The 13,699-nt window shown below is 61.3% G+C and overlaps 1 protein-coding gene across 1 annotated transcript in view; it reads left to right on the plus strand.

The window, feature by feature from the left end:
• Positions 1-13,699, plus strand: part of EFCAB6 (EF-hand calcium binding domain 6) — a gene marked incomplete at both ends in the record, with an annotated part of 146,412 nt that overhangs the window by 131,628 nt on the left and 1,085 nt on the right. Inside the window, 5 exons of the mRNA XM_084254883.1 lie at positions 1,840-2,067; positions 8,155-8,382; positions 8,716-8,875; positions 10,572-10,756; positions 13,043-13,192. Coding sequence (XP_084111009.1) covers positions 1,840-2,067; positions 8,155-8,382; positions 8,716-8,875; positions 10,572-10,756; positions 13,043-13,192 — 951 coding nt within the window. The remainder of the gene's footprint in view (positions 1-1,839; positions 2,068-8,154; positions 8,383-8,715; positions 8,876-10,571; positions 10,757-13,042; positions 13,193-13,699) is intronic.

The raw sequence follows: 13,699 nt of genomic DNA on the forward strand, positions 1-13,699 counted from the left end.
GGGCGCCACCCCTCCAGGCAGGTGAGGCTCGAGCAGGGCCAGAGACGGAGACAGGCCAGACGTGCACCCCACCCTCCTGTGCCGGCCGCGTCCACCCTCGTCCTCCCTGGTTGTGTTCCCCGAAGGCCCCACGGGTGTGACGAGCGGGAGGATGGCCCTCCGGCGTGGCTGCACCTGCAGGAGAAGGGTCCTCGAGGACGCGCATGCCCGCATCCCGGAATGTTCAGGAAGCGCCGGGTGCTTAGCTACGGGAGCTGCCTTTCCGACTGTCTGGAAATACACAAGGAACATCTGTGATATCACCGTTATTTTCCAGAGTGAAAGAAGAAAAGCATCCACTTACTTTGCAGCTGGCTCAAGTGAACATCCTTCAGAGCTTCTGTTGGCCTTTGCTGGCCAAGGGCGGGACGGGCTGTGGCGGGCATAAGCGTGTGTGTTCACGGGTTTGGGGGTGTTCCCGGCAGCACCCGTGTTCAGTGCAGTGTTGTGTGACACAGATCCTGCTTTTTCCTGGAGGGCAGGAGCACGAAGCGCCCGTGGTACCGCTGGAGGCTCGTCGTGACCCAGTGTTCATACGACACTCCCGTACCCAGTGGGTTTGGCGCTCTTGTCTGGCAATGGTCCTACTTGGCTGCTCCTCGTCAGAGCTGTTCGGTAGCTATGATGATGGAGACACCCAGTGTGGCTGCCAGAACACCCTGGTGCAGGGCAGCTGTCAGGCACTGTCACCCCTGGGTGCTCCTGAGCCCAGGCCCCTCCCATCCCACATCTTCCTCTCCAGGAACTGACCTGTTGTCACAGCAACCACAGCACCAGCTTTGGGGGGGACTTTTTCCTAATTGCAGCATGTAGATGCATGTCAGGGAGGCTCAGGATTCAGCTGTTCCCCTCCCCCGTGAGCTTCGCCCCCGAGAGTCCCCCCAGAGCCACAGGACAGGCGCACAGGCCCTCATTGTTTTCAGCATCTGCTGATGGCTGCACAGTAACCTCCCCTGGCCTGCTATTCCTGTCGGCCCATCTGTCCCCCGTAGCCACCAGCAGCAGGTGCTGGACGTGGGCTGCAGCCTTCACCACCCCCCGTCAGGTGCGCCCCCCTCGTTCCCTGGCCACAAGCCCTCTTGCCGGCACATCGTCTAAGTGCACGGTAGGAAGACCCTGCTGCTGCCCTCCTTTCCTGGTGACCAGTCCTTCCCCCTCCTCCAAGCTGTCCCTCCGCCACGACAGACTGTCCCCAGCACTGTGGGCAGCGTCACACCCAGGCATCCGCCCCCAAGAAGCCTCCGAGAAAGCGCGCCAGGCCAGGGGGCTGAATCCGCTGTCCAGCACCGCTCCCGAGCACTGGCGGGGCCCAGACTCGCCAGGATGAAATCCCTGTGGGTGGGGAAAGTCCCAAGCTCAGGGGACACTGGCCACAGTGGTGCGGTGGCTTGAGGTGGTAACAGTCATGAAACTATGCCTTTCCATGTCTGTTGTAAGAACAAACCGAGTAAGCCGGCGTGTCCGGGATGAAAACCGACCTCCAGCACATCCCTGCTGACTCCCTCCGGCTCCCGGCGCACGCCTGTGCTTCCCAGGGACCCAGCACGCGGTGGGTGAAGGGAAAGGCGGTGCCCGCAGGCCGGCCTTGGCAGGCTGCCCCCACCAGGACCCCCACCTTGGCTCCTCCTTCCCACAGGTCGGCCTGGCTTCCACCTCAGCTCAAGCTGGACCAGTGCTGGATCCTGCTTTAGCCCCGGGCTCCTAGCTGGGCCCCCGCCGGCCTGCCCTGGTAAAGGCCCAGCAACCAGGGGTGATTCGTTCGTTGTTAAATGGATCCACTTTCCATTCTGTTTTTCCCAGAGTGCTGCTACGTGGGTGGAGAAAATGCCCAAAGGCCCCCCACCCAGGTCGCCCAAGGACGCGGCAACCCAGGAGATGCTGACTCGGCTCCACAAAGCCGTGGCCGCTCACTACCACGCCATCGCCCAGGAGCTGGAGAGCTTCGACACCATGAAGACCAACACCACCTCCAGGGACGAGTTCCGGGCCATCTGCACGCGCCACGTCCAGGTCCTGACGGACGAGCAGGTCAGCGCCTCCCCCCAGGCCCCCGGCCAGTCCCGCACAGCAAAGGAGGAGCTTCAGACCGTTTTCTGGGGTATTTCCCCCCAACAAAGAAGCGGTTTGGTTCCTAGACTCCGTGTCTTGTCCCTACACGTTCAGCTCCCAAATAGGAAAGTTAGTAGGAAAACAGTAATCGCGTGAATATTTTTCATGCCTGCACCGTATAGGCATTTCCCGCAGCATCCCCGGAGACGCCACCTCTTGTGTTCGCGTGCGGGCCGACACATGCGTGAGCGCCAGGCTGCTTGCGGCAGAGTCTGGTGGATCACTGTGTCCTTTGCCTTCCCTGATCGGATACCAGTGACTAGCACCGCGCGCCGCTGTCTCCACTTGCGCTCGCTTCTTTGGGACCATTCTCTAGTTTTGAAGTGCTTGAAGGTGTGCGGGGTTTGTGGTTGTTGCTGGTTATAGTCCCTCTGAAGATGCTCGGGCGCCTCTGGCTTCTGCGGCAGGTGTAGACGCGAGGCTTCGGCCAGGGTGCAAGTCATGTGCCTTTAATCATGTCCCTTTGATTTTCTGAATCAAGTGAAACGCAGCCACAGTCCTCCCGCTTCCCTCGATCATCCCTGGGCTTATGTATCCAAAAATGTGGTCAGTCTCCCGCACAGCACCCCCAGGCCTCTGAGCTCACTACCCCGAAGAGTAGATTCATTAAGGAGGTTAATAACGCAAGCCTGGGCCTCCCCAGTGGCACAGCGGTTGAGCGCTGGGTTGCAAAGCTGCCCGCTGCCTCTGCGGCACCGGTTCGATCCCCAGCTGCTCCCCGGCCACCGGAGGAGGGTCCCACATGGCGCGCAGACCTCTCCTGCCGCCCGCTGCTCCCCTCAGCAGTGTACTTCGGTTCTTCTGCCTGCTCTGCTCCCCGCTCTGGCTCTGGTGAGTTCTCTCACCCTCCCGCGCTTCTGACTGTACCCAGTGCATGTATAAACAAAAACAAACAAACAAACAAAACAAAACAAATAAATAAATAAAACATGCTTTAAAAAAAAAAAAATAACGCAAGCCTGAGATTTCCACCTGAGTGGGGGAAGGTGGAGCCCCCTCCAGCGGGCTCCCTGTTCTGCTGCTGGTGCTTCTGGATGCTGAGGCCCCTGCCCGGCCTGCTCGTGACAAGCCCACCCCTGCAGCGTCTCCTCTGCCCTCAGGCTGGACACAGGCTCCCCTGAGGACTCCTGCCCATCACAGAACCCCAGGGGGGGCCTCTGCAGCGCCTCCCAGAGGCTGCGCGGGGAGTTGCTGCCCCGGTACTGGGGCCTTCATGGCCTTGCAAGGCGAGAGCACCTCGCAGGGGCAGGGCACCTGCAGGGCACCCCCAGGGCCCGAACTGCTGACTGACTGCAGCTATGGCCCCACTGGACACCAGCTCCTGCTTCCCATATGCCTGAGCAGAGCCTGGCTCCCAGCCAGTGCTCAGCAGGTCCTGGTGCCTGGAAGTGACCGCGTGTAAAGGCCAGGAACGGGCACAGTGCAGGTTTTCTGATCCCATGCAGACCGGGTAAAGGAGGAGTCAGAGTCCTCAGTGGTTTTGCAGGTTTTTTGGGGGGTTCAGCGGGTACGTGGCAGGCAGGGGTGCTGGGGGGCTGGGAGGACTGCCAGCCTCCCAGCCCCCAGCAAATCTTCACTCTATCTGGGCTCTCTGGCGTTCTCTGCTTCTGCTTCGGGCTTCTTTTTTGGCTTCTCCTGGCGTCCCGGTGACACCGCCCTTAAAAGCACAGTCTTAGCACAGATGTACCCACTTCAGGTGCCCACCATCAGGCATGCATTCAGGATCACAGGGTTCCCTCATCTATCCCGATGGCGGGAGGGCAGAAAAGCCTGATTTTTTACCTTACCCTGCACCGCGTCCCTCACCCCAGCACCCCAACAGACCAGGGGTGACACAGTGCATCACCCAAGCGGAGAAACAGACTGCCCTTCAGCCCAGAATCAGGCCACTGTGAGCCCCTCCAGGTCTCAGTCAAGTGACCACCCCCCTTCCCAGAGAAGAATCCAGGTGAGGGTGAAATCCAAGATACTTACAAAAGCAGCTCGGCCCTCCCCTCCCAGGAGGTCTGCTCAGGGGCAGCCAGGAGCTTCCTGCAGGTCCCAGGGGCAAATGTGCTCCCTCCCTCCCCGCCAGAGCTGCTCAGGCCCCTTCAGAGCTGGAGTAGGGGCTGCAAGTGTTCAAGGAGCAGGACCCCCCACCCCCGCGGGGCTCTGAACCTCTCGTGGAGGCTGAACTCCCTGAAGACGCTGGTGATGTAACGTCAGCTTTCACTTGCCCAGAATAACACCTTCTCAAGGGCTCTGGTGTGATCCTCGCTGCTGCCAGAGAAAGCACCAGCCGCCAGCCCAGCCCGGGGCTGTCAAAAAACCCCGTGTGCAGGCGCTTCCCTCCACCGCCGGGGATGGACCGGAGGCTTCAAAATTAATACAGTCGCAGCTATTATTCCATGGGGCCAACTAATAAAGGTTTTACCAATGAAAATTTTTCATTTCATCGAAAAGTAAATCCGCACTCTAATTACGGAGATAAATTAATGGCATGCCAGCATATCTGGCGTTCATAAAAGAGAATTCGATTTTAATTGTCCACTAAGAGCTTCACCATCCAGCACATCCAGCCTCCTCCCAGCCCCCCAAAATTAAGCGCTTATTTTTAAATGCCGCTTTCTAAAAATAGGCGACACATCTCAGATGCCGTCTGCGTCGTGGAGAGCAGCCGAGTCTGGCATGAGCCGGGGCTGGAGTCGGTGAGGCCCGCAGAGCTGCGCTGTGCCGGGAAGGCCGCTCCGGGCGCAGACGGGCAAGCGGACGCCCCGGCCCAGCCTGCTCTTGTGCGGAGGCGTCGCCTGCCTCCTGGTGCGCCCCACGCACCCTTCCCGTGCCCGAGCCCCCTGTCGTCGTCCCGAGGGCCCCGTGACAAGCAGCCCCGACCGCGTCCTTAGGCTCCAGTACACATGTGAAGACCCGGTTTATCTACGTTATAAAAAGTCGCCTCCTCCTTACAAAACCCAGCCAGGGAGTGTCCGGGCCAGCTGTCCTGGCTTCCGGGGCCCATTCAGCAGGGCAAGTGGCACATCTTTAGGGTTTGGGCGCAATGAACCCTTCAGAAACGGAGAGCAGCTTCCAGGGCGGTGGCCCCGGGCCTGCGGGCGGCGTGGCTGGGAAGGCTCTGGGGCGGGCGCGCCAGGAGGTTTTTTCCTTCTCCTTCTTGGCGGTATTAGACTTCTCGGCGAGGTCCATCCCGCTGTAGCTCAGCTCTCCCTCTCGGATTCTGTGTCACTGCCATTTGGCCTCTTGCTCTGTCTGTCTCCCCTCCACACACGGCAGAGCTGAGGCCGGCGCGCTCGTGTAGTCGGCGCGGCTTTCTTTAGTGTTTCCGTCTTCACTCCCCCACCTTGGCCTTCTGGGTCGTTTTCTTTTCTCAGCGGCAAATCCATCAGGCATAGTTTATTGACAGTAAACACTCAGGTTTTTCTATTTGAAAATATCTTTATTTTGTCATATTTTTTAAAAGTAAGATCTTGCACGGATACTGATTTGCTCACAAACCTTGAAAAATATCGTCCCACCGTCTTCTCCTGCCATCGATGCTGCTTTGGTCCAGGTTTCCGCTGGACACGCCGCCGGGTCAGAAACTGGGGCACCCGTCCCCGCCTGTCCCCAGCCCACCGTCTCTCCTCAGCTGTGCCTGGTCTGTCGTGTAAACCTCGTGGTGTAAACCTCATCGTGTCTGTCACTGGCTGCTGTGTTTCTTTTGAAGGAATTGTTCGCCTCTCATTTCAAATCTATTTGTCAGTCTCAAATCTATTTGCTCATTTCTTAACAGCCAAACCCACTTCCTCCCCTGTTTACACCTTAAGTTCCATGTGTTCTATCCTGTTCTGGAACGCTCATCTCCGCCGTCTGAGCTGCCCCGGCTTCTCCGGCCACGCGAGCTCCTGGCGCTCCCCTCTCCTCTCGCGCCCGTGGGGTTTGGCAGGATCCACGCCTGGGCCCCGCGTGGCGGAGGGTGGTTTTAGCCGGGGAGGTTTCAGCTTCGTGTGACTCCAGTTCCTGCATCTTCGGTGAAGCCAGGAATTCAGACCCTGCCCCACAGGCTCCAGGCGGTGGGAGGACCTGTCCAGCCTGGGGCGCTCAGGGGCCGGCCCTCCGGGAGGCCTGGGGCAAGGTGGGGTGCGGGGGCTGTCTCAGCAGAGCGGTGGGGTGATAAGACCTTTCACGTCTGAAGCTGCCGCTTAACCTCTGGGTTTTCACTCTTGTCATAGAATCTTTCCCAACTTTACTCAGGAACGTCTCCATCACCCTTCACCCCTTGAACTAGGCTTTGGGCGACTTTCCCGCCTCACCACCACCACGTCCCGTGAATACGTTTGGTGTTGAACTCCAGCTTGTCTGTCCACACGGGGGAAACGTGTTGTTTGTACAAAAGGCCCAGAGGCCGTGGCAGGGAGACAAGACTCAAACACAACGGAGCACGTCCTCGCTCTCTCGCCTAAAAGTTAGGGTGGGCAGCAGGGCTGATGCGGCAGCTCAGAAATGCGGGGGTACAGGGAGTGTGCGTCCCTCCTGTGCGGCTGCTCCAGGCCCCCACAGAGTTGGGGAGTGTCAGAACCGAGCCAAGTGGGGGTTTCCTTGCCCCCCCACTCTCCCCCTGGCCTCCTGGAGTGCTGCTGCTTTTCCTTCTGCCCCAGTCCTGCCCAGGATGAAAAACGGGCTGGGGAGGAGGCGGGGCCTGGGGGGCTTGACTTCATTTGCATCACAGGATCCAGGAAGAAGCTGCCCCCCCAGCAGGGGGTCCCCTCTGTCCTTTGCCCTTAGGCTTGCTGGCCCACCCTGGGTTGATCCTTAGACACGCCACCTCCTCTCCCATACCCCCAAGTCCGGCCTGCTTAGGGGTGAGGGAGCCTCCAGGAGCCTGCCCTGCCCGCTCTGGGGGGGCATCTTCCTCCTTCCCTTAAAGTCCTTCCTGTGCAAGGGAGCAGAGTAGGCTGGGCACAGCTGTCCCTCCCCGGTTCTCAGGGTCCCTCCATGCAGGCTCGGCGTCACGCCGGTCACTTGGGCCCTCGGCCGCAGAACAAACATTGCGGCGCCTGCCGTGGGGGGCCCCTGGGCAAGAGGGCTGGCACTTCAGGGGGTGTCCTGGCCAGGCAGGGGTGCCCCCTGCAGCGCTTCTTGCTCCATGTGGCGAAGGGCACCCTTTGTGCAAAAAATGGATCATTCGAGACTCTTGTCCCTAACGAGGCCTCTCTTCCTTTACAGGACCTGAAACATTCTCTCTTTTCCTCACCCCTCAGCACCCCATTTCTGGAATTCCAAATACAGTGAGGCACGAGTTTTTGGATTTGTTTCTGGAACCCCGGTGTTGCCAGGGAAGGAAGGGGGTGACTGAGCCTCCTTCTGCACCGGGGGAGCACATCTCCCGAGGGGCTATGAAAGCCAAACTGGAAGTGACGTCCATTCTCCGTGGCTCCCAGGCCCCGAGTCAGCAGGGGTGGCCGCGGCGGCCCATTTCACACACAGTGGCCGTGTGGGCGGCGGTCCTGCTGCCCCAGACACCTGGTGCCCCCCACAAACCCATAAACTCCCCTCCGATTTTCCAGCCGCCTCCCGTTTTCCTCTTGTGAGAAGCGGGTGTCGGCCCTCAGGGTGAGATAAATGGTGGCAGCGGATCCGGAGGCGAGAGCCTGCCTGGCGGCTGCTGGCAGCAGCTGGGCCCACACGAGGGGTGCACGGGGCGGGCTCCCTGGGACTCGCTGGCCGCGATGGATTTGCATTTTCTCCGAAAACGTTCTCGTGTGCTGCGGCTCCGTCACTGTGACTAATCACAAGATTTAATGGCCTTAAACTGCTCACTGAGGGCTCGATTCAATTAAAAAATGTTCTGTGGAAGCCATGAATAATCCTCCTGTCTGCCTCTCCAGCCTTCCGGAAGCTTCCACTGCAGGGAGGCCGGATGGCTTCTGTCTTTTTCTTTCCGACTGACGGGGCTCAGGCTGGCTTGGGGAGCACGGGCGCCAAGGGAGGGCGCCCGGCCCCACCCTAACCCAGCTTCTGCTCCTCTGCCAGTTTGATCGACTCTGGAGCGAGATGCCCGTGAACGCCAAGGGGAGGCTGAGGTACCAGGACTTCCTGAGCAGGTTCGGGTCTGAGAAAGTCGTGTCTCCGCTGGCCACGGGCGACCCGGCCCAGGCCCAGAGAGGGACCAGCGCCCCCGAGGCCTTGGAGGAAGACGGTTCTGCGGCCTCGACACCTGCTGGCACCCAGAGAGCCGGGCCCCAGCCGCAGGGCCCCAGCGTAAGTGCCCAGGCCACAGGGGCAGGCGACAGTGTGGGCCCGGGAGCCTGGGGGGCCTGTGCCTCCCCTGCAGGGCGGGAGGAGCGTGGGGAAGGCCTGGGGCCCGGGGGAATGAGGAGGTGTGTGGTGGGAATTGGCACAAATACAACCCACCAATGGGAATTGAAATTAGTGGCTAAATTGCCAGTTATGTTTGTTTGTTTTACAAATTTTCTCTCTGAGATGATCGCGCCTTTGACATCCCACGCCTGAGTCAGCCTGAGTCGCAGCTGCAGGTTTAGCCGGGACCTCGGCTTCCGACCCCCCGGGACAGCTCCCTCTTCTCGCCCGCAGGCCCCGGGGAGCGCGCCGGGCGCCCTGCCCCTGCAGAACTGCGAGTCCCTGGAGAACAAGCTCCGGAAGAGGATCCAGGGCTGCTGGCGGGGCTTCCTGCGGGAGTGCAAGGAGAAGGACACCAACAAGCAGGGCGCCATCTCCACCGCCGAGTTCCTGGGTTCGTGCTGGCCCGCGCCCCTGGAAGACGGTGTCCCGGGGGTGGGGGGACAAGGGCCCCTGACGCCAGCCTGGCGCCCCGAGCAGGCCCGCGACTTTGAACGAGGCTGTGAACGTAAATGTTACAGGCAGTGACAGCGGGAGGGGGCCGGGGGGCCGGGGGGGAAGCAGACCACCCCCAACACAGCTCCGGGGCCCCCTCCCCTCAACATCCGCCCCGAGTCTCTTGGACACTGTTTACACATGAAGGCCGGGGTCACCTTCCTCGAGTTGTTGCGTCTCGTCCGCGCGGCGTTTCACGCTCCAGGGAGCGAAGGCCCTCGGCGTGAAGGGTCATCCTGGGAACTTCTTCCAGTTGAGTATGAATTCCCTGATGATGGCCGCGGCTTAAAAATGTCCAGACATAACCAGGTATCCACTCCTGAGGTGCCCGGGCGCCCCCCGAAAAATACTTACAAATTAAATATAAAAAGGATGAAAGCAGCAACGATCAGATGTTGTTGCGTTGATTTAATGTGACGTGTTTTGCCAGAAGCAAACCACTGACGAAGCTGTCAAGGCACGTGTGACGCTCACTTGTTTTTCAGTTCGTTCTTGAGATTTTGAGCTGCACGTATGACCCTCGTGCAAGGCGGTCGTTACTTCATTGCTGGCTTTTTCCGTGTAACCGTGAAGTCACGGTAGCGGCCAGTTCATCGCTCTGGTTGTCTGACTTTCGCAGCGCATGTGAAATTCAGTCCTGTCCAGGCTTGCAGATAGATTCTCAAAAATCGTCCTGCTTTCGCGCCCTGCTGCCCACCTGCGGCGAGGGGAGCGCCGCGGCCCTTCCTGGGCGGTCCCCTGGTCCCGGGGCCCGCTGGCTGTTGGGGGCGAGGGCAGCGACGCCCGTGGGCCCCGCGTGGCAGCGTCTGTGGGCCCGGCTGGGGCCACGGCATCGCGTGTGGTCAGTCTGCCGCCTCTGGTGCCCTCAAGAACCGCAGCAATTCCCGCACATTCCGTTCCGCGGCTTCTCGATGCTTTCATGGCGTCAGCGTCTCAGTTTGTCCAGCTTAAACGAGATCACACCCTACCCGAGTCTCTCAAGAGGGCCGCGTCACCCCAGGAGCAGCTCCGGTTTGTTCCAGGTGGAAGGACTGAGCTGGGAGTGGTGTCGGCTTGGGAGGGACCCGCCAGCCTGGCGTCCCCAGAGCCCCGAGCCCGGCGGCCCTGTCTGCGCGGTGTGTGCCACGGCGTGCGCGTCTCGGCCCTCGCGGGAAGGAAAACTCGAACTGGGAGATTCGTGCGGCCGCACGGGCTCCTCGGAGGGTGTCTCCTCTGAAACCCAGTTGGAAAGCACCTGGCCGGAGCACCAGGCCTAGCCCCCCACAGTCCAGCCTGCCCGGCTGTGCCCAGCACCCTCCCCCACCTCAGTCGGGGCTCTGCTCCACTCAGCCTCTGCTTCACCGGGGACACCCCAACACCCCTCGCCTCTGCCGCTCCCCGCCTGCTGTTGAGTCTCAGTGACACAAGAGCACGCAGACCCGGCCAGCAGGCGTCCCAGGACAGCGGCCTCCGGGACTCGGTCGGGTGCCCGTGTCCTCCCCGTCAGCCTGTGGGGCAGGGGCGTGGCCAGGGCCCGGAGCGGGAAGACGGCTCTGCCGGCGATGCAGGAATGGCTGTGTGAGCGAGCGAATGACTTGCCACCCTTTTGTCTCTAGCGCTTGTGGAGAAATTCAACCTGGACATCAGTACAGAGGAGGCCCAGCAGCTGGCGGTGAAGTACGACTTGAGGAGCAACGGGCAGTTCGCCTACTGCGACTTCATCCAGAGCTGCGTCCTCCTGCTGAAAGCAAAGGAGACCTCGCTGCTGCAGCGGCTGAAGATCCAGAACGCCCACAAGATGGTACGAGCGCCGGGCGGGGCGGGGCGGGCGGGTGCAGAGGGCCTCACCTCCCTTCTCTGCCAACTCGCAGGCGGGGTCACCCTGGTGCAGAGAAGCTGGAGGGGCTGCTGGCCAGGGGGGCCGCCTGCCAAAGGTCCCCAGCCTCACGGCCACCTCCCGGGGCCTCTGCTCAGGTCCTGCCTGTATACGTGACTGCATGTGTGTCCACACATGTGACACATGCATGCACAGTGTGTGTCACAACATGACTCACCTGTCGCATGTATGTGCACATCTCATTGTGTGTGTGCAATGCAGGCTACGTGTCAGCAGGTGATGTGTGAGGGTTTGTCAAGTCCATGCGTCATGCGTGATTATATCCACACAATGTGTATGTCTTGACTGTGCTGTGCATGTCACACAACTGGTACCCACGTGATAAGTTGTGCCACCATTGTATGATGTGTGTGCTTGGCATATAGACAAGCACACATACACGTGTGTGCCACATGTGTCCAGTGTGTGGCCCTGTGTGTGGTGTGGGTGCGGCACTGGGGTGTGCTGCACGTGTGGTGCCTGTGTGTGGTGGGTCACCTGTGTGTGGTGTGGGCCACGTGTGTGGGGGCCACAAGTGGCGCTGTGTGCACGTGTGCATGGGCGTGAATCACTCTGAGCACCTGCACTTGTCGGCAGCCCCGTGGCCTGCTCCGCAGGGCAGCGTTGGGTGAGCGGGTCCAGACGCCGGGTCTGGCACTGGCTGCCATGTGCCCGGGGGCCGGGGCTGCGCCTCAACGGGGCTCCCCAGGCATTGGGAGAGTGCACACGGCTCAGAAACTTGCTTTCTTGGAAACAGCGGGAAGACCCCCTCCTGTCCGTCTGGAGCCGCTGAAGGGCCTGGTGTCCCCAGTGTGGGGCCCCGCAGCCTGGGTCTCGGGTTCTGAACTCCCTCGGGGGCAGAGTCCTGGTGATCGGGGCCCTCCGGAGCACTAGAGACGCCCAGAAGGGCAGCAGTGGGCTGCGTCCTCCGTCCCCAGCAGAGGGGTCAGAGCCTTTCCTCCGGGGGTCGTGTGGGAAACAGGGAGTCGCTCCCCATTGGCATCAGCCACCCCCGTGGTGCGTGAACTTCGCAATCCTCACCCGCGCCCGGCTCACCTTTCCCGATTCCTTCCAAAAGACAAAACACAAAAAAAGCTTCTTCGTGCTCACACCCCGTCATCTGTGGCGCGGTGCTCAGTTGTGACCCGCGGATGCGCACACCTGGCGCTGTCGAGTGGCGGCCGCCGCCACCCGTGACTCAGCCGGACGGCGGGCGGGGCGGACAGAGGCCCCCAGGCCAGGCCCCGCCAGGGCGCAGAGCCCGGCAGACAGCCCGTTCATGTCGTTTCCTCACCCTTGAAATTGTAGTTTTGTGCAAAATTGTGACCATTTTGTGCAAAATTGCGACCATCGGGCCCCTGCCTGCCGTGTACCTGGGTGCCACACGACACGTGGTGTAAAAAGCTCAGCAGAAGCCACCAAGGGCTCCAGGACTCTCCTTCACCCGTCTTGCTGCCGCCACACGGGGAGGGCTGGGTGGGTGACCGGCCGCAGCACCGCGGGTTCTTGGAGCTTCCGCCAGGTGCTGAGTGATGGGCAATCGAAAGCATTAACTGGGCACAGATCTGTCTCAGGTGTGCCAGCTTTCAACTTTCTCAGCACGTGTCGCAGTCTCGCCTGCACCCAGCTCTGCGCTCAGACGCGCGGGCACGAGCATGCCCAGGCTCCCCATTGAGTAGCACCTCAGGGCATCGCCAGATACGTCATGGCCTGGCGGGGTTTGTTTTAGCTCTGTGCGTTATCACACAGAGACCCGGACCTAAATGGAAGACCTGGACCTAAATGGCTTTTTCCCCCTATTTTGAAAACGCCCCAACATTCCCTGGCCCTCTCCAGTTCATCGGGGGCTTCCCCGGGGTGGGGTCGCCTGGCGTGTTGGAGTCCAGGGGACACTGGTCCTGCCACTGGCCTCCCAGAGCCGCCGTGTCCCCCACCCTGAAATGGGGACAGAGTGACCGACCTCCTTCCCAGGCGGGGGGAGCAGGGAGCCAGGCCCCACACCCTCGTGCTGGAGAGCAGTGTGGGGAGGGTGCTCTTCACGCAGACTCTGCCCGCAGGCTCGGCCTGGGGTTCCGGCGCTGGAGGGGCGCGGGTGGGGGGGCGCAGGAGCAGAATGGGGACGAGGCCCAGAGGGGAGCCTGCCCAGCCTGCCCACACCGCCCTCCGCACCTGGAGTCCTTCCTCACCCCCTCTCGGTTTTGCTTTTCCCAGAAAGAAACTGGTGCGGAGACGGCTTCCTTTTACTCTGCTTTGCTGCGGATCCAGCCCAGAATCCTGCACTGCTGGAGGCCCATGCGGCGCTCCTTCAAGAGCTACGACCAGGACGGCACCGGGCTCCTGAGCGTGGCAGATTTCAGGAGGGTAAGGCCAGGGCGAGACTGGCTGTCCCCGACACCCCTCTTGTGACCCCTCCCCAGTCAAGGGCTGCGTCCACTTGTCCCTCTCCTCAGACCCCTTCACACGGTGCCCTTGGTGCGCACCCACCTGGAGCCCAGCGGCCTCCTCCTAGGCGCTGGACGGCTCCCGCGGGAGAAGACCTCCCCCCCCCCGCCCGCCCCCAGGCCCCAGAGCCGGGAGGGGTTAATGGGCCACCCCCAGAGGGAGCTCCCGCCCCCTGGGGCTCTTGGGTGTCTTTCCCAGAGGAAACGGGCCACCTCAGGGGCTTAAAACTGCCACTGCGGCAACGTGGCCAGTGTCGGGCACACCCAGGCCGGGCGGCTTCGCCTCAGTTCTCACAGCCTGAAAGAACTCCAGAGCCTTGGCGTCAGCGCCAGGTTTTCATAGCACGCGGGGAAAGCAGTGGGGAGACAGCAACTGAGCCCCTGCCCAGGGTGATGCCCCCCCTTTCAGGCCCTCCCCCGGGCACAG

Source organism: Talpa europaea (genome assembly GCF_964194135.1).
Source record: "Talpa europaea genome assembly, chromosome: 15".
In the NCBI taxonomy this organism is placed as follows: Eukaryota; Metazoa; Chordata; class Mammalia; order Eulipotyphla; family Talpidae; genus Talpa; species Talpa europaea.